Below are 26,318 nucleotides of genomic sequence, written 5' to 3'. Positions count from 1 at the left end.
TGTAAATAATGATGCTAATTTAGACATTTGTTACTTGTAAATTGTAATTCTCTTTTTATATCATTATTAAAATATTGAAGAAGAAAATTTATGAGCTAAAAGAATTATAGAAGCTAATAGACTTAATTTAATTGACAATTTAGAAATTTACTGAAAACATAGGCCATACAATTATAAGAGAGCATTTTAACCCCATTGAAGCAACTTCTTGGCAGGGTTGGCCCTGGGATAAAATTTATTGGCCTTAATTATATTTTTTTTGAAAGGTATAGGTCATAACTATATTATTCCTTTATTCCATATTACTTACAATTGATAATGTTATTTCTTCAAACAATATGTCGCTATCAAATAGAATTAAAATAGAACGAAGTAAATATAAGACATTTATAAAAAAAATTAAATCTATAATGTTGGAAAATAAAAATAAAGTATGCACTAATACATAATATAAAATCAAACAAAGATATTTCTAGTAGCAATTTTTGATGCAGAATCACTAATATCACAATGTCTAAATCAAAAAAAGTTTTCTTATACTAATTATTGAAAAACAATTAGTTAAATGGGTCTGCATTATATTGATAGAGTCAAGACAAAAAAAATATATGATTTAAAAAATGAGATTGCACAACTTAAAATTCACTTATCCTTACAATAATCAATCAAATATTTTATCAAAATATTACAACTTCAAATGACCACATAAAAATCCATATAACAAATTGACAATTCCAAATAGCAAAGAGAAAATATTACGCATTTACATGTTTAGCTTAAATCAATAAATATAAAATTAGTAAAAAAAAACACAATAGCAATGTATTATAAATATAATAGAAGGAAATAATTAGAAAAATCATAAATTTTGGAGAGTTAGTCACACAATGCAACAAGTAAACCTGCAAGAAAACTAAAAATATTATAATTGTTAAATAATATATAAAAATATTATAATTGTCAAATAATATTTATTGAAGGTGCGTGTTCCTTTGTGCTTATTACAACAGTCACTCTATTTAATTATCTTCAACTATGAAAGTTAGCTTTAACTTTGACGCAGCTTGATGGCAAAGCATTAAGCCTTTATACATGCGACTTGGGTTTAATTTCTGCCAAAAATAATAAGGTAATTTTTTTGGTGGCTCTGAGCGTAAGTCCAACTTATCCTTGCCGAGGGCTGGCACTGCTTCTTGGAATGGCTGCCAATGCCATTCTAGCGTTGTATTGGTTTCCATACTGCAACACAATTCTTTCTGCGAACGAGAGGACATAAAACAAGGGTAAGAAAAAAAAATGCATGTTAGCAAAGACTTAAGAAACAATTATGACAAATAAAATGATGTTAGATAATTTAATTTTTCACAAAAGTTTATTGGTTTAAGCTTAGTTTTCAACTATCAGCTTAAGCTTTTGGTTGAGTTGATTTGTTGGCTTAGTATCTGAAACCAACGTGATAAAAAGGTTACGAATTTGAATCTCATCCATTCCTTATTTCAAGTTGTAAATAAGGGCATGTGGTAAATCCATAATTCTAATCCAAAGCGCTTTCGTGTAAGGTGACTTATTATTATATAGTATAATATATACCAGGGCCTTTAAAATCATCTAGTATCATATGTGTCGCATCCACACTTCTAGCCAAAAGAAATACTGTATGAGGGCTTGATAGTGTATAATATGTCCTATGGTTGAACCATCAACTTAAGCTTTTGGTGGTGCATCTACCCTTCTAGTCAAAAGGACTCTCAATATTATAACATATTTTGGATCTTCAACCATCAGCTTAAACTTTTGATAAAGTTGATTCCATGACTAATTGATACAAAATTCATAAAAAAACCTGAATAATAATAAAATGTAGGAAAAATTATCGAGAATAATTTACCCTTTTACTCAACGGCCGCGAGTAATCCCACTTTTGATTATTATCTAATAATACAACATTTTGATATATATTTGCTCCCAGCAAACCCAGTGGGTCTTGACCACTACAACCCCTCCCCTCCTCTCCCACTTCAGATATGTTGGGAGCAAATACATATTAGAGATGAGATTATTATAAATAATCAATAGATGAGATTATTCGCAGCGAATAAGTGAAATGTTCGATTATTTTCAACAATATTTCCTGAAACGTAATAACATACCTAACGCTTGAACTTGGTTTTCCTGGATTGTCTTTTACATTCATGGCAGCAAATTGGTAAGACAAACAATCATCTACAAGATCAGTTGTAAGTGGAGCTTCACAAGAGGAATGAAGCTTCCATGACTTAGGCACAACCAAGTTCCTGTAACACAGAAAACATATTACCTTAAAACATAACTACATCTGCATAATTGCACATTCTTCTAGGAAATAATTAATTTTCATCCATACCCTTCATAAGATTTGTACTTGCACAGATTAATAAAGTTAACACTATATCCTTCAAACAGAATACTTAGATTCTTTGCAAGATCAGGAACCTTGGAATCTGGTAAAACATCCCAAACCTTGATGACTTGTATATAACTTGATTCTTCCTCAAGAATGTCGACTGTCCAAGCGAGATTAAGCGTTTTATCAACCTTGTAAATCACCAACAACTCATGGGTCGCGCCATCATCAGTGATGGACTGCCGCCAGCCATCAGCAATCTTGCGCAGCAGATTTTGTACGCGTTTCTGAGCCTTGACACTCTTTATGCTTGATATAGATTGTTTAAACTCATTGCTAAAGGTAACCTGCATAAAGATCAGAGATTCAGACTAGTGATGGAATAAATGCTAGCCATCTATGGTTTAGAGTAGAGGTGCCAGGTCGGGGCGGGGTGGGTCAAAATTTAAATGGGACGGGTCATGTCAAATGTTAAACGGGTTGAGCCAGGTTAAAGTCCGTTTAAACCCGATCCATTTTGACCCGTTTTTAAAAAGTTAATAAAATAATTTTTTTATTATAATTTTAAAATGATAGTAATATCCGGCCAGGTCAAATGTATATAATAGTAATATCGTTTTAAAATATATAAAAAAAATGATAAATTTTTTCCGGCAATTAATTATTATAATTATCCGGCCCGACCCTTTGCATCAAGGCCCGTTATTGACTTGACCCGTTAAAATGTGACCTGATCCTTGACCAATTGGGTCGACCTGCTCCGTTGAATTAACAGCTCTAGTTTAGAGTAGTGATGAAATAAGTACCTTCCATCTTGCTTCCTCGAGTTTAAGGTGGCTGAAGAAATCAAGTTTATCAACTGGTGTTTCGTGATTAAGATTAACGATCTCATCAGCATAATAGAAGCAACCACGATTTTTTGCATCGCGTATAAGGTTTTTCCACACTGAAGAGCTGTTACCTAAAGTACTTCCACTTCCAACTATCCAAAGACAGTACCTAAATTTTACATCGACATAACAGAAACTGTTGTTATTGTTCGTAATCTTCCAAGAAACGAAAACATTGTTAAGGCATACTGATTAATACCTCGCCCTGGTGAGAGCTACATTAGTTCTCTGACGATCAGACAGGAACCCTACCGATCCATTTCCATTGCTTCGAACAGTTGAGATTATTATGATATCCTCTTCACCGCCTTGAAACCCATCAATTGATCGAATGTTGATGCAAAACTTTTCCTTATGTTTCGTGTATTTCTTCTCCAGTTTTTCTTGAAGCAAACCTACTTGACCCTTATATGGCGATAGTACTCCCACACTCACCTTCTGTTTAGTGATGCAATAATGTTCTGCACATACAAGAAATGTTATAATAAAAGGCTCCAAATATTCTAGAGTATAAAATATATTCAGCACCGGGTATGAGGAGTTGTTAGAGTATATAACATATTATAGGGCCTCCTTAACCATTAGCTTAAGCTTTTGGTTGAGTTGGTTTCTTGATATGATATCAAAAGTCAACGTGACCATAGGTCACATGTTCAAATCTCAACTACCCCTCAAATTCAAATGGAATATTTCGCACTAGGTATGAGGAGGTCTAAGTTGCATCCACACTTTTAGCCTAAAGGACTCTCATGTAAGGGAACGTGTTAGAATATATAACATATCATAGGGCTTCGACCTTTAAACTTTTAGTTGAGTTGGTTCCTTGACAAAAGAGTAATGCGTTACATCTACACTTCTAGACTAAAGGACTTTCGTACAAGGGGACGTATTTAAGTATATAGCATATCATGGCGCCTCAATCACCAACTTAAGCTTTTAGTTGAGTTGGTTCTTTGAAGTATCATAATGTTGATTCTTGTACAATAAGGATATTTTCCATTCTTTAGAACATTCATACTAATAAAAAGAAGTTTCAGTTCCATACCTTTGAAAAGCTTTGCAATGATCTGATCAATAACCTTTGCCTCCTTAAAATTTCTAGGACTATGCCCTTTCTTGAAATTCTCCTTTCCATCAGTCACATGTACGAAAGAATAAGATCCAAACATGCTCCCTTTGAGATAATTCTTAACATAGTTTCTTCCTTCGACATTGGGTGCATTTACAATCTTGTTCTGATAAAATTCTTTATTCGGAAACAAGCTGATAGAAGGGTGCATCCGATACTGAATGTTCAAAAGATGCTTTTCTTTCCCTAACCCTGCCAGCCGTTGAAATAAACTCCTTCCGAAGTTCATCTTTCCTAAAACCTATATAAAAAAAAAAAGAACCTTAAGATTTTCATACTTTAAATGAGAGGTGTTCAACGGGGCAGGGCGGTCAAAATTTAAATGGGCAGGGTCGGGTCGAGTCATGTCAAATATTAAACAGGTCGCAGCGGGTCAAAGTCCGTTTAAATCCGACCCACTTTGACCCATTTTAAAAGTTGATAAAATAGTTTTTTTTATTATACTTTATAACCCGTTTGGTCGATCCACTTATGTATATAATAATATCATTTAAGAATATAAAAAAGTGGTAAATTTTTTTCCGCAATTAATTCTTATAACTATCCGACCCTGCCCGACCCTTTACACCAACGCCCACTAATGAACCGTTAAAATGTGACCCGATTCTTGACCTGTTGGATATACTTCACACGTGAGACAAGATCCCACATCAATAAAATAGTGGGTTGTTGACTTTGCATATATATTGGGTGAGCTAATCTTCCTACTACTATATAGTTTTGGGAAATAGTGAATCTCACTAAGTGTATGTGCAAGTAAACGCTCTTGACTCGTGGGTTTGTGGGCCCGAGCCCACGGGTTTTCTGTGTCCACACGAGTGGGCTACAGTGAGATTATTTGACAATTTGTCACGGCCTAATATCACCCATTGGGTCGACCCTCCCCGTTGAACACTTCTACTTTAAATGCTAAAAAGATGCAAACATTATGTAGGGAGACATTATCTGACCTTGCTCCGAACCATTGCTGGGAGTTGCCGATCATCCCCTATGAGAATCACAGTTTTCAGACCAAAAATCTGTAAAGGAATCGCTGACTCGCATTCTTTGAGCTGTGCTGCTTCATCTATTATCACTGTTTCAACATCTGAACCTATTTTAATCGCGCCTGAAGCAGTGCAGAATATCAATCGCGCATTATTCAAGCAAAAATCCTTAACACTTCCCTTAATCTTGGGCTTAGGAAATCTCTTATGAAGTAAATTCAATATACCCATCAATCCTTCTCTATTCATCATAACCTGTTCAGTGAAATTACAACTATTTTTTCGCGCATTTTCTACCAGGGTATTAAGCATACCAACTAATTCAATCATCTGTTTAGCCACACGAAGTGGTAAACTTGATGTCGGTAAGTGAGTATACAAATTCTCTGCACAAAACACTAAACGATTTGCTAAAGAAACGAAACTCTTCCTCACAAACTCATCAAATGTCGAAAATTCATCGGTTTTTATATCCGCCTTATCATTACTTGCTTGGCCCTTTTTTTTTTCCTTCATCTTATTTTTCTTCTTCTTTATTGGTATAAGTTTCCGTTTTTCTTCCCTCCCCAGACCCTGACCATAGTTTTTATGAGCAGAATAAACTGGGTTTGATGATGATGAATCTTCATTCATGTTATCCTCTTTCTCAACCTGTACTAAGTAAGTATCATGCTTCGCCTTAGGGTCTTCGAGTAATGAAATCATAGACTCCAAACTAGTCTTCCAACCAGTTAACGGTAAGATACACTCTTCAATAAGCTTCACACGATATTTGAGAAATATGTCGACTAGCTCAAAATCATCATCGATCTTCATTCTTTTTTCATTTCCGACTAGGACTATGTCTCCTAACCCATAAGTATCATAAGCCAAGGACTCTAAGAAGAGTGTTACTAGTCTTTTTGCAACCTGAATCACTGCTACATTGGTGGGTGCACAAGTTAGTGTCCTACAGTAGTTGAGTTTTAGTAGTACAAAAAGTAATGAAGCTAATGTCTTGGTCTTCCCAGTTCCTGGTGGACCCCAAATTAGCTTTGAATTGTATTGCTGGTGTGTGCATTTAGTCATGGAAATGCTGCTTAAAACTGCTTCTGTTTGAGATTTGTCTAATCCAAATGAACTAATAAGGTCAAACACTTCTGTTTGTGTAACATTGAAGTTTTCTTCAGAGATGCAAAGGGTACAATAACCATCATCCACCTGAGAAACAATTGAGAAATAAACACTATGAATTAGAAATGATACTTTGTCAACAAATATCCAAATTTTAGCAACTAGTAGATTACTTAACAGTTACTAAAAACAATTAGCAGAGCTAAAAAAACACTCTTAATTAGCTGGTGTATTGCAATTAGCTCTTAGTTGTTCACCAGAGGCTTTTCGACCAGATGCTACCATTGGTTGTTTGCTGTTAGCATTGTGTTGGTAAATGAGATCACACAGGGGTGAATGCTAAGTTAGAATGAGGGACACATGTGTAGGAGTCACGAGAGTTTAGTTTGAGTCGGAGGAAGACAGATTACATGAAGTAGTTACTTCAACAAAAAAGTGATGAACATTAGCGAACCGATAAGAACGATAGAAAGTTGGAACTCATTAGACTTAAAAAGAGGGTGAGGAAGACCGAAAATGATGTAGGAAAATAAAAAGTAGAATAAAGTAAAGATATTATATTTCAGAATATTATGTTTTTAGGAAATTAAAATCTTTTTTAATATTTAGGATATTAAGGTTATTTTGTTTCCTATTATTTAGGTTTATGTCAATATTTTGTTTCCTTATTTTTAGTCCTAATCTCATGCATGAATAGAGGTGTTTTCCTCATTGATAAATTAACAAAAACCAATTATTCAAAACTCAAATCAGTCTTATTTGTGCATTATGATTTTCTATAAATGACTTAGTGGACAAAAGTGTAAAATAATATGAATAACCTAGACTTACAAATTAAGATAGTAGAAAATTGAAATGAATGGAGAACCGGAGAAAAAATCCATATGAACGACTATTGGAATTAATATATTGATTTATGCAATCAACCCCAATCTTTTGAGAATAAGACTAGTATTGTTGTCTTTGTTACATGTTGGTGCTTCGGATACCTTATGTCAATATTCTTAAGTACTGGGGATGCCCAATTAAGTCAACAATAGAAACAATAATTATTTGTTTGACCGATCAATAAATTAAAAGTCAAAAGTAGAGGTGTTCATTCGAGTCATCTGGTTGATTTCGGGTCATGTGTATTGGGTTAATTCTAAATCGAGTTTTATGCTCACATTGATTTTTATATATTTTTACATACATTTTGAAGTCGGGTTAAATCAGATTCAAATTACAAAATCGGGTAAATATCAACTAATCGATCACTTTTAAAGACTTATTCAAAAGTCAACCAACAAGCAAAAACAATAGATATACTTACAGAAGAGTCATGTTGTAGCATCTTGTGAATGGGACCCAGTCTTCTACTATGAGGATCAGGATTCAATGCCCTCCAAATCCTCATATTGGTAGTAATATTCATCAAAAATGTAACAAAAAGCCTCACATCTTTCTTACTTAATATCTCCCGATCAATTTTTTGTGACAGTAATATCTCAAACTTAAGTTCATCTTCATCATACTCTGACACATACCCAAAATGAAGGGGTTTATCCGGTTTGATCAAATCATCAATACTTCTTGGCCTTGAATTTGTTATAGCAAATATATCACCTGTCTCTGGCTCGTAATGTGCGGCATGATTATTAACATCATGTATTATTTTCGTGGAAATGCCGTAATATAATTTTTTAGGAGGTTTGTATTTCTTAGAAAACGAAATAGATGATATCTCACAAGCAGGTGCATGGCCAACTGATTCTAAGCCTGAACAGAATTCAGCGCGAGTCTCCTCTATAAGTGGCAATTTAAATGAGTTCATGAAATGTTCAGTTGATGAGAATATGTTCGGTATGGGTTTGACCTGTTTATTGTATACAATGTAAAAAATTTGAGAAAACACAATATAATTCCAGCAGGTCTTGTGAATGATCGTTTTATTGTGAGACCAATAGCTTAATCAGTCCAATTATGATTTTTTACAATATGCGATCAGTGTTGGTGGCGCCTTATCCACATCTTAGATTACTAAACTCGTTCCTCTTACCCATCGTTTGTTATTGTTCATTGCCTTTAATCATTGCTCTTTACCTCCTTTACTTATCTTTATTTTTAGTTATTTATACGTATTCTATATTTCTATTTATTAGGTTTTTGTAGCTATTTGATTACAGGCTTTTGGGTAGTTGCAGGTTTCTCTCCCTTTGAAGACCCTTATCGAACCGAGAGATTCTTTGACCGCACTCTCCTCTATGGGTATAAACTGTCGTCTTTTTTCCCTCTCCAGACCCTGACCATAGTTTTCTTTGAGCGGGATACACTGAGTATGATGACGATGATGATCTGTGATTGATCGATTTAGTGTCATAATTGACGTCGTTAAGGTCAAAGTTGATTTCTTTTAAAGTTATAATTGATCATTTATAATATATAACTTAAAAGCATAATAGACTATTTTAAGATTATAATTGATGCTTTTAATGTTATAATTGAACTTTTCATTTTAATTGATCCATTTAAGGTTTACTTTAAGTTGAAATTAATCGTTTTGATGTTAAAATTGATACCTTTAAAGTTAAAATTGATTTTATTTTTAACTTTGAGTTTGGTCCAACTTATTAATACCCGCTTCATAATAAAACGGTCTCTTATTGCGTTTTTGCATATAATATAATTGAATTTGAAAATTGATTAGTTCTCTATGCTCCGAAAGATGGAACAAAAATACACAAAAAATTAGCATAGTTAAATTGCTTTTATGTAACAAGGGTGCAAATACACAATAAATTTGGTGTTTGCTATGCTCTGAGGTTGGAAAAAAAATATCTGTAGATATTTATGTAATTGGCATTATTGAATTATGGATAATATATAGTTTTTATAAGTGATTATATTCTTCATTTTATTTTTATGTTATTTGGGATGATATATTCTTAGCTTATAAAGATGATATGTGCACATATATTTACATGTAGTGTGATTTTAATAAATAGTTGAAATTATAGGGTTTAAATTTTCAAATTTTCATAGTTTTGTTTGGTAAATTTTATCTATACACGATTTTAACATTAGACCTTATTTAGTTCACTACAATCACATTCTTAATATTTGTTGTTAAATCCTCACTTTTGTAATTATAATTTATATTCACTTTTTTAAATTGGAGTTTTTAAATACTAAAGTTTTTTTTTTCCATCTAACTTTTAATAAACTTAGTTTTTAATATCTTAAGTATCAATTATAACATTCAAAATGACAATATGTGTTAATTATTTTGTGATCAGAGAGTATTTCAAAACTGAAGATGTAAATTTTAGTTCTTTTACTATCACCTTTTTTTGAATAACCATATGATGATTTTAATTTTTTTGTGTATGTTTTATATAAGCGTAGAAATATATTCAAATAACCAAAATTTTTAATAAACAAACAAAGAAATATATTTAACTAAGAAAAATATTTTATTTCATATATATATATATATATATATAACTAATTTCATAATTTCCTAATAATAATCAATATCAAAATAATTCCCAAATACATATATATATATATATATATATATATATATATATATATATATATATATATATATATATATATATATAATAAGTATTAAAAAAATGAGTATATTATAATTACCTTATTAACGTAGAGATTATTGTTAAGAACATCTTTGATTGACCATAAGAACACAAAATCTAAAATGTCAGGGAGTCGTTCCTTTTTTCCATTGTTAAACTTCTTCATTTTCGTATTCATCAATTGCAGAAAATAATCGAATTTGAGTAATATAAACTTCAAAATTAAAATAATTCTATATTTTTTTAGGTTATTTTTCCTTCTTTCAATACACAAATAACATAAAAAGATGCATTTGCATTAAACTTTATGTAGCTTCGTGAAATTAAAGAGGTTAGATTATGTAATGGAAGGTGCTTTACTTGACGGAGACTTGGTACTTGACGAAGACTTGGAGATTGCTTTTTTTATTTTGGAGTATAGGAAGGAGAGGGGTAACTTAGAGTCGAATTCAAAATCTTATTCGAGAAAAGTATTATATTTGTTCTAAATGACACCCTCCAATTTACTATTAATGTGTCATTTGCTTTACGCACTTTTTCTAATGTATTTATTCAGTTTTTAATATCTCCAATTAGGCATAATTAAAAATTATGAAAAGTTGATATAAATAATCCTTATATTAAAACGAATTAAACAAGATCTCACTTGACTATATTTTAACTTATAGATTAATTATAAAGTACAAGTTAAGAGTAAGCAATGAATAGTATCCAAAAAGCAAATAGAACATTAGTAATGAATTGGAGGGAGTATAAGATTTGAATCTCTCGGTTTAACTATTTCTTAATTCTTACCCTTTGAATTTTACTTCTAACAGTTAAATATTGTATGAGTTCGTTTCACCATGAGATGGATCAATAAAATCAGCTTACTTTTCAAAGTGGTCACTTTAAGATGGTAACTGAATAAGTGATCATTTGAAAATTGCAAGTGATTACTTTAACACTGTAAATGTACATTAGGCTAACTAAATAGAAAAAATCTTACCGTAAGATATTTTCTACCTTTTAATTATTGAAGCTTCATGCTTGATTTCTTCTCCTTTAGTTAATTTTAGCTTGCTTTAACTATTTCTTCCTTTAAATTTTAGCTTTACTTATTGAAGCTTCATGCTTGCATTGATTTCCTCTCCTTTAATTAGTTGTTTTGTTTACCACTTTTTCATGATGTGATTATCAATTGTTCATTTTGTATTACTAGTCATGGCGCAGTGTCGGCAAAAAAGGATCCTGCGAGTAAATTTCCTTTGATGCTCCCTCATTTTTTAAGAATTAATTTTTAATTGTTTTGAAGCTTTTACTTTTTTTGTTATTTAGGTCGGGAGTGTAAATAAAAATCAAACATAGGTCGCACCAAGAAAAATAGTAGTCACCATCAGTGACGCAAAATTTAATTCTCTTTGAAATTTTTATTTTTAAACTATCGTAATTGTAATTGAATCAAATATAAAATGAACCTTTTAAAATACTTCTTTTATATTATATTTGCTATATTTCACTTTTTACGCAATCTAAAATATTATTTTATTCATTTATATATTGAATTATACACATCTAAAAATTATAAAAAATTATTATGAAAGTATGCGATTAGACGATTCAAACAAGAATCCACTAGACTATATTTTTACTTACACATTAACCGTAATATATATAATAAACTTGAATAATAAATAGTGCTCATAACCAAAATGTTGCAAGTATTTAAAAACGGAGAAAATATAAGTGAAAGAAAATATACCTACTATGCAAGAAATTCTAAAATAGTTGGGCTAATATATCATGTATTCTCCACACTGTTAATTCAGATTACTTACACTCTCCTATTCAACCTACTTGTCTTGTCTACCTTATTTGTACTTATTAAGGTAATATTTTAATCCTTAATATTTCTAATTGTGAAAAATGAAAAATTATAAAAAATTGATAACAGTAATCTTTATGTTGAGACGAATTAAATAAGATTTCACTTAACTATATTTTAACTTTATCAATAATAAGACACAATTTAAAAGTGATTAATAAATAGTAACCAAAAAGTAAATAAAACAAGTAGCAAGTCATTCCTAATATTTAATATCAATAACCAAACAGACCGTTAAGAGTAATAAAACTAACAATGGAATCAGAAGTTCTCATATTTACTCTTTTTCATTGTATAGCATTATACCAAGCATCCCTCGGAACAAAAACAAGGAGCATGTTCGAAAAACCATACAATGTTAAAAATCTTGATCTGACATCTTTATGTCAATTCTTTCGGGAGCCTATTTGCTCAAGCTAGAACCTAACATCTAGTCAAAATAAAACTCGATCAGTTACAAAATCAAGAGATCTCATTCTATAACTTATACCGTAGATTACACGTAAAAGATAAAACTACCAGTAAAAATGCAAAATCGCCCTACTTACAACATGTAGGCAACATGAACTATGCAGCTAGTCCTGAATCAAAACTCAATAGACTAGCCAAGGAGGTTGCTTGTTTGCTGCTAAGAGATGAAAGAAATTTGCTTACAATATCATCAGATGGAGATGATGCAGAATGCCAATCTTTGGATGAATGAATTACATCATAAACCTTCTGAAAAATCTCATGACCTTTCGGACAAAGCCCAGTCACTCCATAAAGGATGGCCATTGGTACAGCTGAATCACACTTCGATGTGGTAGCCTGACATAAAAGACCTAACAAATGGTGTCTTATACCCTCAACTCCAGCGTCATTATAGCCACGTGCTTCAACTCCCAGTCTGAAACAATAATGTGTCAACGAGGTCAGAAGCGAAGGAAAAGTATCATCTTCCTTTGAACAGCTAAGTGTTACAAATTCCAGTAAGGCGGGCATAATAATTTCAACATATTTTTACAGTGTTCCAATTACATCTATAAAAATTATTTCGGGGGGAGTGGGGTTGACCAATGAGAGGTCCTGCACATATTGATATATATCCTGAAAAGGTGAATGTGAAATCAGCCAGAAATTATAGCCAAAGAAAACCTCACCTCCCGATATAACCGAGAAGCACCACAAGGGCAGTAGAAAAGACTTCATTCTGACAACTTAATTCCAACATGTGAAATAGCTTTTGTACAATGTTCTCGCATACCCAGTCCCAGCACTGCAAATTTAAAAATTAATTAGACACTAGCCTGATAGGTTTGGAAAAAGAACAAGGAATTACTAATGGCTGACAGAGAACAATACCATAATTGATGCAATGAGTTCCAAAGAAGACAGGACATCACTTAGAAGGCAAGAAACAGCTTTGCTGTTCAATGAATGAGCCGTTGCACCTGGAATTTGAGGGACAAGATGTCTTCGTAGCTCGTCCAACAGCTCTGAAGAAACAGCATCAAGAGTAACAGAGCCTTCTTTGAATGGGCATCTGACACAAGTTGTGAAATGATGCCAAGTAATATCCCCTGCTTGGAGATCTTTAATGGGACCCTTGGACAAAGAAGCCTCCATGAACGCCACCACAGATTTAACAACTTTCATAACCGAAGAATAATTGCTGTTGGTAAAATAATCTTCACCACATAAGCAAGCAAAATTATGAAGAATTGACAACGCCAAAGAATAATCAGCTCTGCCCATGTGCAGCAACTTGAGTGAAAATTCACATAAAGAGCCAAGATGACCAACTGCTTTATAGATAGAAGCCAATATGCTGCTCCCAGTAACAACCAGATCAGTTGGAGCTATCTTAGGCCACAAAACAGTATTCTCCCCTTGATGTACAATCCCAATACTTGAGCCACAATCAACAAGCAGTTCGCCGCTCACGTCAACATCGGATAAAACTTTTCTGTTCAGTACAAATTCTTCACCCAATGCAAGTACATCATGAAGGTTACAGATTTTTCTAAGCATTTCTCTGGTATCAGAGTTTAACACTGCATTATATATGTTCATCAAATAGTGAGCAACAAAAGCAAAGTGAAGGTGCAGAAAAGAAAACTGGTACATCATGATAACAATATAAAAGGAGACTGTATTTCGAGGATGATGACACAGTATCATACCTGCGTGCATCTGTGCAGACAAAGTAACCATTTGCTCTTGGACTTGGAAGGTCACAGACTTGTTCGATGATATAGCGGAAAAATTAAGTAGCAGAAGAGAAAATAAAACACAGGCTTTTTCCCTGAAAATGCAAAAAAAATAATAAAGTAAAAAAAAGTTAGCTAAGGACACCGTTAGGAACAAGATGAAATAGAAAAAAATGGAGAAAACAATTTCTTGAATCACGCTTTTTGCATAAACCTTCTTTTTCAAATATGAAGGCAGCAGCACGGTAACTAAATCAAAGGCTTTTAAGTATTAAGAGGTTTCATTTTATTTGTTCATCCTCAACAAAAAAAATTACCTGGGAGTCAGTTCGTTCTCCAATAGTAAGACCCCTAGTATATCTTGAACTGCCCAATTTGTTTGAAAAAACAGGCAGCATTGATCTACGCAGGTTCTAGTAGCACAAAATATCCTTGTTACACTGCCAATATCCTCCATATCAGAAAACAAAACAAAGTACAGTTGGTTTTTATTTTGTACTGAAAAACCACGTTGATACACAGCTTCAATATTTTCAGATACAGTCTGCGCTTGAACCTTTTGACTAAACTCCAGAATACCAAACTCGGGAAGGATTGGAGACAGAGGCCTTTCCATCACCATTCGGAATTGTTCTTCAGCAACTTCATCATCCAAATCAAGTAGTTTCATGTAATCCCCATTCATCACTTCCAGAACGCTACTCACAGCATCTTGATTGTGTGTGCTTTGGCCTCTTCCAACATGTAATTGCTGGGAGCTTCCCCTTTTGTCACTTAGACCAGGTGCCACTTGCATCTGCACCTTAGATTCACCAGCTTGCTGAAGGACTACCTCTGGTTCAAGTAATTGCTTATTTTGAATGTAAGGCATTCTAGGATTGGCACCGGTATTAGATTTACTGACAGGCTGTGAAAAACGTTCCTTCTCTATCTGCTCATTCATAATAGGTCTGATTAAACTATCGTGTAAAGAAAAAAGCTTTTTTTCTGCTTCCTGATAGATTCTTCTACCTTCCAAATGCAGATATTTGATAGACTCAAAATCATCAGAAATCTTCCTTCTCTTTTTAGCACGGCCAGTAGAAGTTTCCAGAGGGCTTAGTATATTCTGTTCACCAACAACGCCTATTTTCTTGCCACTCATTTGTTTGTAGGACTCGTCATTAGAGTATTTGAGCACTTGTGCTTGTTGGCTGTTTTGTTCGTCTGTGTTCTCAATGGAGAACCCTGCTGACCAACCAAGAGAGCCAGCAAATCTTTCCTGCGATCCTACCAAATGTTCATCTAAAAAAGATGACGTATTGGAGTAAGCGGCAGAGCTTGGTAAGATATCTCCACGAGAACCCCCTTGCAGAGAATCCAATTCATTCTCCATACCAGAAGTCGATTCTATATGAGGCGCTGCGCACACAAATCGCATGTTTGGTTTAAGAAGACATGAAACATCCCTGGATGACAAGCAAGGCATTCTGAGCGCATCGGCATCACATAAATTCATTTGATAATGAGCATTAGAAGCCCCCAAGCCAATGTTGTAAATTATGGAATTGCATCCACCTCAGCCAATATTTTATACCATTTTTTTTCTTCTCTCATTTTTTAATAGAGTGATTACTTATACTATTATAAGTAATCATTTTAAAGTTGTTAGTGATAATTTTAAAGGAATCACTTATATTTTTAAATTGATCACTTATACCCTTAAAATGATAACTTATAACTTAAAAGTGATGACTTATAATATCAAATAAAATTAAATTCTATCACTAATGTTCTTAAAGTGATAATTTATATCCTTAAAGTGATCACTTATCATCTTATGACTTACTGTAATACCCTAAATTTAGCTTGAAAAACGATTGATAGACTACTCATATCAACAAGGTGCATCTTCTTTTCTAGGGAGCCTATTTGCTAAGAACTCCACAGTTAAGCGTGCTTGGTGGAGATCAATCTTAGGATGGGTGACCTCCTGGGAAGTTCTTCCGGGTGCGCACGAGTGAGGCCAAAGTGCGCTGAAAAGACTTGTGTTGGTTTCTGGGGCTAGTCTACAGTCTCCATGAGTAGTCACCAGCGGTCCAAAAGGCCGGGATGTTACACTTACATTGTTAAATTAATTACCTACGACTTATAAGTACTCATTTTTAGGTTGTATGCGATGACCTTAAAATGATTACGTATAGCCTTAAAGTGATGACTTAACATTTTAAAGTGAGAACTTGCATTGTTAAATTGATTGTCTTCTACTCATAAGTACTCATTTTAAGATTATATGTAATGATCTTAAAGTGATTACTTATAGTCCTAAAGTAATGATTTATCATTTTAAAATAATGACTTACATTGTTAAATTAATTACCTACTGCTTATAAGTTCTCAATTTAAAGTTGCATGTGATCGATCACCTTAAAGTGACTACTTATAACTTTAAAGTGATGAGTTACCACTCCAAAGTGATGACTTGCACTGTTAAATTAATTATCTACTACTTATAGTATTCATTTTAGGGTTCTATGTGATGACCTTTATGATTACTTATAACCTTAAAGTGATGACTTATCACCTTACAATGATGACTTACATTGTTAAATTAATTACCTACAGTTAATAAGTACTGGTTTTACAGTTGTATGTGATGACTTTAAAATAATTAATTATAGCTAAAGTGATGACTTACCTTAAAAAGGCTAAATTAAACACCCAAATCACAATAAAAACCATTTATGTCAAACAAAAAAGCTAGTAGATTGTACACTTAATTTTAATAAGAAATTAAGGACAAAAATGCAAGATTCCATTTAATCTATAATAGAGAATAATTTGCAAAGAAACACCTTATAAAACCATTTTTTGTAAAAAAAAAACACATTTTAAAATTTGTTTTGTAAAAAAACACCTTTTAAGAGACTTTTTATTAAAAAAAAAAAACCTTTAATTAGTTTCCGGTGAATTTTGTCAACTTTCAGGCGTTGACTATGCCATTTGTCAACTTTCAAGCGTTGACTTTTGAGCTCAAATGGCATAGTCAACGCCTGAAAGTTGACAAAAGTCACCGAAAACTGATTTAAGGTGTTTTTTTTAATAAAAATTCTCTTTAAAGATTTCTATTTTTCGGGGCATAGATAATTTTTTTCCATTCCCTTGTCCCCAATCATCTACTCAAAAAATTTGGTAAAGCTGTAGTTCTTTTCACTGCTCATCAAGCATCTACTTCTCTTCTTTAGTTCTTTTTTCCTCTTCCCTTGTCCCCAATTCATCTTCTCTGCTTAGTTTTTAAGGTAAATTTGGGTTTTTAAAAAATTGATAAATTAGGGCTTTTTATTTTTTTTATCTATTTAGGTAAATTAGGATTTAATTCTCTTCTTAGGTATTTTAGGCCTTTAAAAAATTAGAGTTTTTTATTTGTTTAGCTAATTAGGAATTTTGATTAATGATTGTATTTACAGTTTAAAATTTATTCAATGATTATATTATATGTCATTTTTACATATGAAAACTCGGTCTGAACAATTATCTTAATTAATCGTTGTCGAATGCAATTTATTTATCATTTTTAATTGTATTTTTTTAATTATCGACATCACTTATTTGTATTTCTGGTTCCGCCCCTTAGTTGATGGGTTTCAAGGCGGTGAAGAGGATATCATAATAATCTCAACTGTTCGAAACAATAGAAATGGATCGGTAGGGTTCCTGTCTAATCGTCAGAGAACTAATGTAGCTTTTTTGTTTGTATTTTTGATATGTGTTTGAAGAATATTTGTTTCATTTCTGTTTTCATTTCTTTTGAATTATCATGTTCTATTATAGAATAATTTGCAAAGAAACACCTTACAAAATCAATTTTGTAAAAAAAACACCTTTTAAAATTTTTTTGTAAAAAACACCTTTTAAGAGACTTTTTATTAAAAAAACACCTTAAATCAGTTTTCAGTGACTTTTGTCAACTTTCAGACATTGACTATGCCATTTGTCAACTTTCAGGCATTGACTTTTGAGCTCAAATGGCATAGTCAACGCCTGAAAGTTGACAAAAGTCACTGAAAACTGATTTAAGGTGTTTTTTTTTTAATAAAAATTCTCTTAAAAGGTGTTTTTTTTACAAAAAAAAAATTTTAAAAGTGTTTTTTACAAAAAACTGGTTTTATAAGGTGTTTCTTTGCAAATTTTTCTTATAGAATAATTTTTCCTGAAATTTAAGTGACGTCAATTGACATCGTTGACACCCCATTGAATTCGCCCCTGCATTAACCGACCGAATATGATAGTACAAAAGCCAAAATAAACTTGTTTCTTAAAGATAACTTATTGAAATTGGGATATGCCATTGCAATAAGTAGTTTTTTTGGATCCATGAAGGCTTGATAAAATGCATGAGTATGTTGTACAAAAATTTGGAGGTCACTCTTTCCACTAAACTGTTGTTTTTTGATTGAAATTAATTTCAAGTTATAAATTATTTTCATTTTTAAGATTATTCTCTTCTTTAAATATTTTAAAACACATCTTTTTTTATAAATTATTTTCCTTAATGATTCTCAACATTTTAAATTTCAGGTTAGTAAATTTTAGATAATAAAAATAAGGGAAATTTGCAAAGAAACACCTTTTAAAACCCCTTTTTTGTAAAGAAACACATTTTATAAATTTTTTTGTAAAAAAACACCTTTTAAGAGACTTTTTTTTAAAATAGACACCTTAATTCAATTTCCGGTGGCTTTTGTGTAATTTCCGGCGTTGACTATGCCTGTTGACCTCCAAATACGTGCGCGTGATTGCAAATTGTTCTTAATCCACGCTCCTTTCATTTCAACCTCAATAAATACTCCATTTACACCCTCAACTCCCATTTCAAATCACTTCACCTCTTCTCTTTCTCTCTCTCTGTGCTTTTGAAGTTCAATTTCTAGGGTTTTCATCTGAAATTGCGTAGGTATGTGCGTTGTTGTAGAAGTTTTCTCCATTTTTTATGAAAAGTTGATGCTTTGATGTTCTGTTTACAATGGTGCTCTGTTGTTTTTGTTTGGTTTAATATGTCTTCTTCTAGTGGTTCTTCTCGTGCCATTGAAAACTCACAACCTACTAGATGCTACTGTGGGATGAAAATTGCGATGATGAGGTCTTGGACCCCCAAAAATCTTGGGCGTAGGTTCATGGCTTGTAAATTATATGACATTGAAAGTGGAAGAAGGGGTTGCTCGTTCTTCAGGTGGATTGATGCCGATCAAGTGGAGTGGCAAAGGGTAACTATTATTGTGTTGGTGGAGGCCAATAAGGAACTGAGGAATGAAGTGAATGTGCTGAGGAGTCGGTTGAGTAGGTCGGAGTATGAGAAATCATGTCTTGTTGCTGAGTTCGAATTAGAGGAGGCGAAGGCTGCTGCAAAGGTTACTGGTGACGGATTTGACGGTTGGCATGTTGGGAGGTTGAAGCTGGCCAAAAACTTCAGCAAATCTCAATATTTGGCTCTTTTGGTTGTTTTATTTTTAGGAACTCTATTTAAGATTATGGAGTAGTTTGGTTGTTTGGTTGGTTGTTTTTGTGTTTGCCTCAATTTCAAAATGTACAGTTGAATTATTGAACCAAACTTATTGGTCGTTTTTGTGTTTGCCTCCATATCATAATGTACACCTTAATTATTGAACCAAATTTCTTAGTTGTTTTTGTTTTTGCCTCCATTTTATAATGTGCAGCTGAAGTATTGAACCAAATTTCATAATGCATATTATCCATAACATGAAACTACAAAAGGTTCATTAGCTACATCCTGAAGTCATACATAAGGTTCATTTGCTACATCAGAGATACTAAAGTCATTGACTAACTAATAAACACTAATAATTTTTCACAAACTAACATCAAAGCTATTAAATTCATGTGTGATATGTTTGAGATGCGTCTACTGGTTGTGAAGAGTTGGTGTTGACCTCTTCTTGACATTGGCTCGTTTCTCCCCTTTTCTTCTGTATTGCTTGTTTTGGAACACCATCACCCATTGGCCTTCCTCTTTTTGCTGGAGGTTTAGGGGGTGCAGGTGGGTTCTTGCACTTGCTCTTATTGTGGCCTAGACCTCCACAGTTACTGCATGCATTGGGCTTCCTCTTTCTCAGCACTGGAGGTTCTGGTTCAACTTCCCCTTCACCCTTCTCTTTGATTCTTTTTTTTTTGTGATGGTCTGCCAGGGAGCTTTCTAATACCAGGGGGGTTAGGTTTGGGATGGTCTGTAGAATCCCATTGCTTCATTCCAGGCATGGGTTGGAAAATAGGTGCATACGCTAAGGCATACATCTCCTTACTGTATGCCTTGTGCACATACATTTCAGGATTGCCCCTGAATGCCATGATGCATTTGAATGCATGACAACAAGGGATTCCTGTCAAATCCCACCTGAAACAACCACATGAATGCTTTTTCAAGTCAACCACCCATCTATCTCCATCATGATCCACCTCAAACAAGTCAATGTCAGAAATTGTCTCAAAGCAGTTCTTGGCCATATCTTGGGCACTTTTGAGCACCTTCAAAGCAGCTGGCATGATTGACCCTTGATAATTCCTACATCCCTCCCTTTTGTTAAAAGCCCTTGCCATGACATATCTTCTTATCCACTCCATCATGCTCAATATTGGTTTGTTTCTGCACTCCCTCAAAACCGAATTGAATGACTCACAACAATTGTTCAACAGCATGGCTGACTTGCTCTTGGGGTTGAAGGCATGCCTACTCCACCTTTGAACAGGGATGTTGTCCAAATACTTGAAAACATCAACGGACAACATCTTAATGGCTTGCATGTGGTCATTGAATTTGTCCTGCATTATTTAAGTGGGATTAATACATTGTTATTGATTATTGTATACCAAAAAAGAATAGAGTTTATAACCTTGTATAAACCCCTTCAAGTGGTAACCATCCACTCCAATTATGTGCATACAACCTTGTATAAACCCCTCCTTACAAGGCTGCAAACAGATGTACATTCTTTGGAATGTAGCTGGGGGCCTTTCTATATCACTCACAACAACAAAAGTAGATGAACCTACTAGGTATTTCCTAACTGCAGCGGCATAGTCCCAAACCCTTTGGTATTGCTTTAATGCACTACCATGAATCATGTGAAGAGCAATGACCTTGGCATAATAGGTGTAACAGACTCAAAATTCTTAATATTAATCTTTCGATTAATTATTCTGAATTTTCAAATCAAATCTCTAATCCTTTGATTATCCATTTCAAACCATCTTTAATTCCTAAATCTTTTCCGATTTTGTAATTTCTTTCAAATATTAAACTTTAAAATAGTATTTTGTTTAAAATCTTTTTATAAGCACTAAAATATTATTTTATTATTTTATAGTACGAAAAGTAAGTTTTTATTATTATATTCACGATTTTGTAAAACGTTACTTTTTAACTTTCTTCCTTAAATTAACATTACTACTTATTATTTAACCTTATAATTTTGATATAATTATTTTATACATAAAAATGAGTCGTATTTTTATTAACATTAAGTACAGTTTAAGCAAAATTTTAAATAAACTACATATTTTCATGATCAAATTTACCCATTATTTTAAAGTATATTCACTTGTACATATTAGAACAAAATTTTAATGAACCAAAATCCTTTCTATGGTAACCCATGATGATGTTCATCACTTACACAAGCTATCACCATTTCCTTACACAAGCCTTCTTCTACACTCCAACTCTTACACATTCACTTACACACTCTAAATCACTTACACAAGTTAATCTTCTTCTATACTCCTGTAACACCCTCAGAATAGGTCGAACTTTTGAAAACACCTTTAATGAAAAACATGAGCCAAAACCTACTCATGGGAGTGTTACCGCCACATCTATTTCTAATAAAATAAATGTAAGGCTTAACAACTAAGAAATAACTTAATAATTTTAAATCCAACAAAGGATCTTACAACATAGGAAAAGACTGAAACGTAATTTGTGTCCATATAAAATTTAAACAACCTAAGGTAAAAATTAAAACTGAAATACGACTCTAGTAAAAGCTATATTTCTAAGTGATCCTCACTCCGCGATTCCCATGCAATCAATAACCTGTAACATAAGAATGCAAGAAAAACAAGGGAAAAACTCCCAAAATCAGAAAAATTGAGTAATTCCAACTCCATCCCGTAAGACGATTAAGTTTGAAACTGATTTAAGAAAATACAATATAATCAAATTGAAAATAATTTTAGAAAATAACATATAGCTGAGTTTAATAGAAAACAGTTTGAGAAAATAATGTATATATTATCACATAAACCAATTTATTAATTTGATAATTAATAATGACAAACACATAATCAATTTTAAATTTGAGGGAACAAGAACGCCAGTAGGCCGAGGCTTTACCCCTATACCTACTTCAACAAGAGGTCGTCACCCCAAATAATTCAAGGCCAGCAGAGTAGTCTCAGGGAACCCTAGTGTGCACACCCCTTCTACTTGGATCACAACAAATAGAAGGAAGACCAAACATCATATCAAGTATCAGAAATAATAATACTTGTCGGCAGCTATACTAACCAAACAGGGCAACCTGTTCATCACCCTTATACTTGGATCACAACAAATATAAGAGCTTCATTTCCCTCGTGTTACACTTTACGTGATTTAATATATTTTAATAATTAGTTGCGAGCACACAAACTTAAAATCAAACATGCATTATACATTATATTTTATGATCATAAATTTTTCCCAATAAATATATATCTCAGGAATATCCAACTGAAATCTCATTTTCCAAATCACCATTCTAACATCAATTGGTGGCAATAGGAATTAATATCATAAATATTTCTCTTCCAATTTAAATCGTATCCAATTTCGTTATCAAAATAATAATATAAATTTTATCGAAATAAAAATTATAAATTCAAGTTTGACAAAAAAAAATAATAGTAAATATAATTTGAGAATATATTAAGCATAACATCATATAAAATAATGTCATATCAAATCATGCATCAATTTAAACACATTAATTATCACTTAGCACATAATACTAACGGGATAGTCCTAATTAGATGGACATTGAGAATTACCTTGTCACACGATTCTAGACAACGTACGCTCCTAATAATTTCTGTCTACGAATCCGCTGTCTACACGAGAAAATAATATATCTCAATTTAATACCCCGATCAACCCATCGAAATAAATAAATTAAAAGACTCTTTTTCATTTTGTATACTTTATTTAGAAAGAATAATTTTAAATATGTAATTTAAGATTTTAAGAGTAGTATAGAAGAGCAGGGATTTAAAATAGTTAACTCATTTTATTATAAGATTTAGAAATTTATAAGGGTTAAGGATAATAATAATAATAATAATAATAATAATAATAATAATAATCATAATTATTATATATAAAAAAAAAAGAAGGTGAGTTCCAGTAACTCACGAAACAGAAAAAGAAAGGGAAGGAGGAGAGAGAAGGAGGAAGGGAGAAAGAAGAAGGAGAAGGTGCCGGCCGGCAGTAGCTTCGGTGGCCGCCGTCTCACGCCGGTGGTATCCCGGTGACTGCCGTATCGCCGGAAAACTAAGGTCATGAATATTTTTTTTCTTTTTTTTTTTCAAATGCAAAATGTGTAATTTGAATTGAAATTGGTAGAACAATATTATAAAGAGATGAAATTTCATACCTTAAATATCAAAATCTTGCGTTTACTTGACTGAATTTTAAGCAAATGGAAGATGGAGGAAATAATTTGTAAGAGAAGAAGGAAGTGTGAGTAATAATGTGAATGAAATTAAGGATAATTGATTTGATTTATAAGAGGTAAGTGAGGTTAGTTATGAGGCTTAGTGGGAAGAGTGGGAAGAAGAGTGGGAAGTTATTGTTAATGGTGTGGGAAGTTATTGTTAATGGTGTGGAAGGTTATTGTTAATGGTATGGGAGGTTATTGTTAATGGTGGGTTATGTTTTTATTGTTTTTTATTTTTTTTTTAATTTTTTTTTTCTGAAATTTATTCATTATTATTATTATTCTTTTTTTTTTAAAGAAAGGATATTACAACTCCTAACACTCTTTTTCATACAATCTAATGAACTACAAAGTTGCCCAAACTCATTATAAATACCCCCTTAGCCATGAGATCACTTACACCACCATCATCAAATCTTTCTAACATTCTTTCTTATATTTTCACTTCATTAAAATCTTACTACATTAATACCTTTATTAATTGAAGAAATTAAAGAACATGGAGCTTAGAACACTCTTTACTTAGCTTAAATCATCATCATTATTTTGGGAGTTGGGATTAATTATCTTTGGAGCATTATTATCTATCTTGGAGGATCTTATTTCTTATTATTTTTCTAATTAGTACTTAGTACTAATCCTTGGTGTTAGTATGGTATAACTTCTTACCCTACTCTTTTTGTGGAATTTTACATTATATTTACTTTATAATATGCAAAGTATGAAATATGTTGATATATTTTAGTGGAAGTTAGTTTAATGAAATTATGATCAAGATTATATTATGTGTATGCTAAAAGTATATTTAGTATGTTAATCTAATAGTCTTTGAACAAGTTTAGGAAGTTGAGTGCAAAATTATATTCTAGTGATATTAAGCATGATTCATGTTATAAACTAGTACTAGTATATTTATGAGTTATGTGTTACATTAGAAATGTTATTATATTTAAGAATGTATTTTATGTTAGAATTTTGTATTAATATGTTTATGTTAGCCTTCAAACTAGTTTGTAAGGTAGTAAGTTATTTTATGAACGTATTTTACTAATTATGATTATATTAAGAATATTGTTATTATACTTTATTATGAGATTTAAGTTTATCCTTAAAGTTATAGTAAATTTCTAAGTTATTGTGTAAAGTTTTTATTTTTTTATTTGTTTTTTTTAGTGATTATGTTAATTATTTAAATCTTGAATTTACTATAATAAATTAAATGAAGTTGTTTTATTAGTGAAAAAAAAGGCCCCGAAATACTCATAGGCCATTCGACCATTATCATATTAAAAGAAAAAGAGTTTGATTTATTCTTTTTTATATTATTATAATCTATTTTGTGATAATATTAAAATAAAATCTTAAAAGTTATTTTTGAAAAAGCTTTATAAGTTATTAAATATTGAAGTGATTTTCTTGAATATATGAGATTTCATAATTAAAAAAAAATAATAATAACTTTTGTGACATTTAATTATTTAGTACAAAATAATATTTTATCTGCTAACTATTTGACCAAAATTTATATAAAAAGATGTAAAAGTATTTTTAGTAAACTTGTTCTTAAACTATGTGTGAAATATTGATTTTTTGTGAAATTATAAGTTTTATTTGTTTTATAACTAGAATGTTGATTTTCGCGAATCTAATAAGTTTACTTGTTTTTCCAAACTTGAAATAATTATTTTTTTTGGTAAACTTGTTGAATTTTGAAAACTTATCCAAAGGTTGCAGTTTAACTTGAATTTTAATTAGAATGTTTGATTTTGTGAGGAGAATAAAGTTTTATTTATTTTAAAGTTGGAAATTTTGATTTTGGGAACTTATTTCAAGAGAAATAGATTTTAGTAGCTACTTGTGGAAAATACTAATTTGGAGACTATTAATTAAATATTAAGCTATTAGTGTGAATTTAGTGAACTATTAAAATAAAGTTATAAATAAAATTTAATGTGTAAAAATTAAGTAATGAACATATAAAGACGTAAAGGTGAATTAAACGTTATGATTAAGAATTATATTAAATAAATGAAGTTACCACTTAGGTTGGTCAAATTCAAATTCAAAGTCAACTTGGAGTAATAAAAATGTGATGTACTTGTGTGAAATGTATTGATTGAATGACCCTGATAGTAAGGTAATGTCGAACTATGGACCGGCATGTAAAATCCCGGCGTCCGTGTTAGCCGGCACGTAAAATGCGGTGTAAGACAGGGGGTTCTCTACCTATCCTGTAGAGCTCGAGCATAAATATTGTATTGGAGGGCTGGGAAACACGGACACGTCACCTAACTGGCGTGTCCCGTGTCGGACACGTGTCAGACACGGACACGCGACGGACACGCGAAAATCCGTGTCCGACACGCCAAATGAAGTGTCCAATATTTTAATATTTTTTCGGACACGTGGACACGGCAAGGACACGCGACGTACACGG

General features: G+C 32.1%; 3 protein-coding genes across 4 annotated transcripts; 1 reads left to right on the top strand and 2 right to left on the bottom strand.

Annotated features, from left to right (window-relative positions):
- Positions 1-951: 951 nt before the first annotated feature.
- LOC130825290 (uncharacterized) lies at positions 952-10,550 on the bottom strand. Of its 2 annotated transcripts, XM_057690439.1 has the most exons (9): positions 10,138-10,550; positions 7,814-8,356; positions 5,353-6,588; positions 4,319-4,643; positions 3,473-3,734; positions 3,190-3,382; positions 2,384-2,730; positions 2,151-2,294; positions 952-1,256 (listed from the first exon to the last, which is right to left on the bottom strand). In XM_057690439.1, exons 1-9 carry the CDS (start codon positions 10,255-10,257, stop codon positions 1,217-1,219), a joined length of 3,210 nt encoding a protein of 1,069 aa, XP_057546422.1. In that variant the 5' UTR covers positions 10,258-10,550; the 3' UTR covers positions 952-1,216. The 2 variants fall into 2 exon arrangements, with proteins under 2 accessions (XP_057546422.1, XP_057546423.1); XM_057690440.1 differs by lacking the exon at positions 7,814-8,356.
- Positions 10,551-12,199: 1,649 nt separating this feature from the next.
- On the bottom strand, positions 12,200-15,670 carry LOC130825289 (uncharacterized). The gene is made up of 5 exons (XM_057690438.1): positions 14,453-15,670; positions 14,109-14,230; positions 13,288-13,979; positions 13,086-13,201; positions 12,200-12,832 (listed from the first exon to the last, which is right to left on the bottom strand). The coding sequence occupies exons 1-5, from the start codon at positions 15,631-15,633 to the stop codon at positions 12,511-12,513; spliced, it is 2,433 nt and encodes an 810-aa protein (XP_057546421.1). The 5' UTR covers positions 15,634-15,670; the 3' UTR covers positions 12,200-12,510.
- Positions 15,671-19,168: 3,498 nt separating this feature from the next.
- On the top strand, positions 19,169-19,651 carry LOC130824804 (uncharacterized). Its single transcript, XM_057689820.1, has one exon. It carries the CDS (start codon positions 19,169-19,171, stop codon positions 19,649-19,651), a length of 483 nt encoding a protein of 160 aa, XP_057545803.1.
- Positions 19,652-26,318: the final 6,667 nt, after the last annotated feature.

The sequence above is a fragment of the Amaranthus tricolor genome, chromosome 10 (assembly GCF_026212465.1).
Source record: "Amaranthus tricolor cultivar Red isolate AtriRed21 chromosome 10, ASM2621246v1, whole genome shotgun sequence".
Taxonomy (NCBI): domain Eukaryota; kingdom Viridiplantae; phylum Streptophyta; class Magnoliopsida; order Caryophyllales; family Amaranthaceae; genus Amaranthus; species Amaranthus tricolor.
Note: the sequence above shows the minus strand (reverse complement) of the source record. Positions and strands in the feature narration are given on the sequence as shown.

Coding starts and splice junctions, on each gene's coding strand:
- LOC130824804 (XM_057689820.1), top strand. CDS start 19,169: ATGTCTTCTTCTAGTGGTTCTTCTCGTGCCATTGAAAACTCACAACCT.
- LOC130825290 (XM_057690439.1), bottom strand. CDS start 10,257: ATGAATACGAAAATGAAGAAGTTTAACAATGGAAAAAAGGAACGACTC. Junction 3,735..4,318: donor CATTGCAAAGCTTTTCAAAG/GTATGGAACTGA, acceptor TTGTATGTGCAG/AACATTATTGCATCACTAAA. Junction 1,257..2,150: donor AAACCAAGTTCAAGCGTTAG/GTATGTTATTAC, acceptor TCTCGTTCGCAG/AAAGAATTGTGTTGCAGTAT.
- LOC130825289 (XM_057690438.1), bottom strand. CDS start 15,633: ATGAATTTATGTGATGCCGATGCGCTCAGAATGCCTTGCTTGTCATCC. Junction 13,980..14,108: donor GTCTGCACAGATGCACGCAG/GTATGATACTGT, acceptor TATATAATGCAG/TGTTAAACTCTGATACCAGA. Junction 13,202..13,287: donor AACTCATTGCATCAATTATG/GTATTGTTCTCT, acceptor TTAAATTTGCAG/TGCTGGGACTGGGTATGCGA.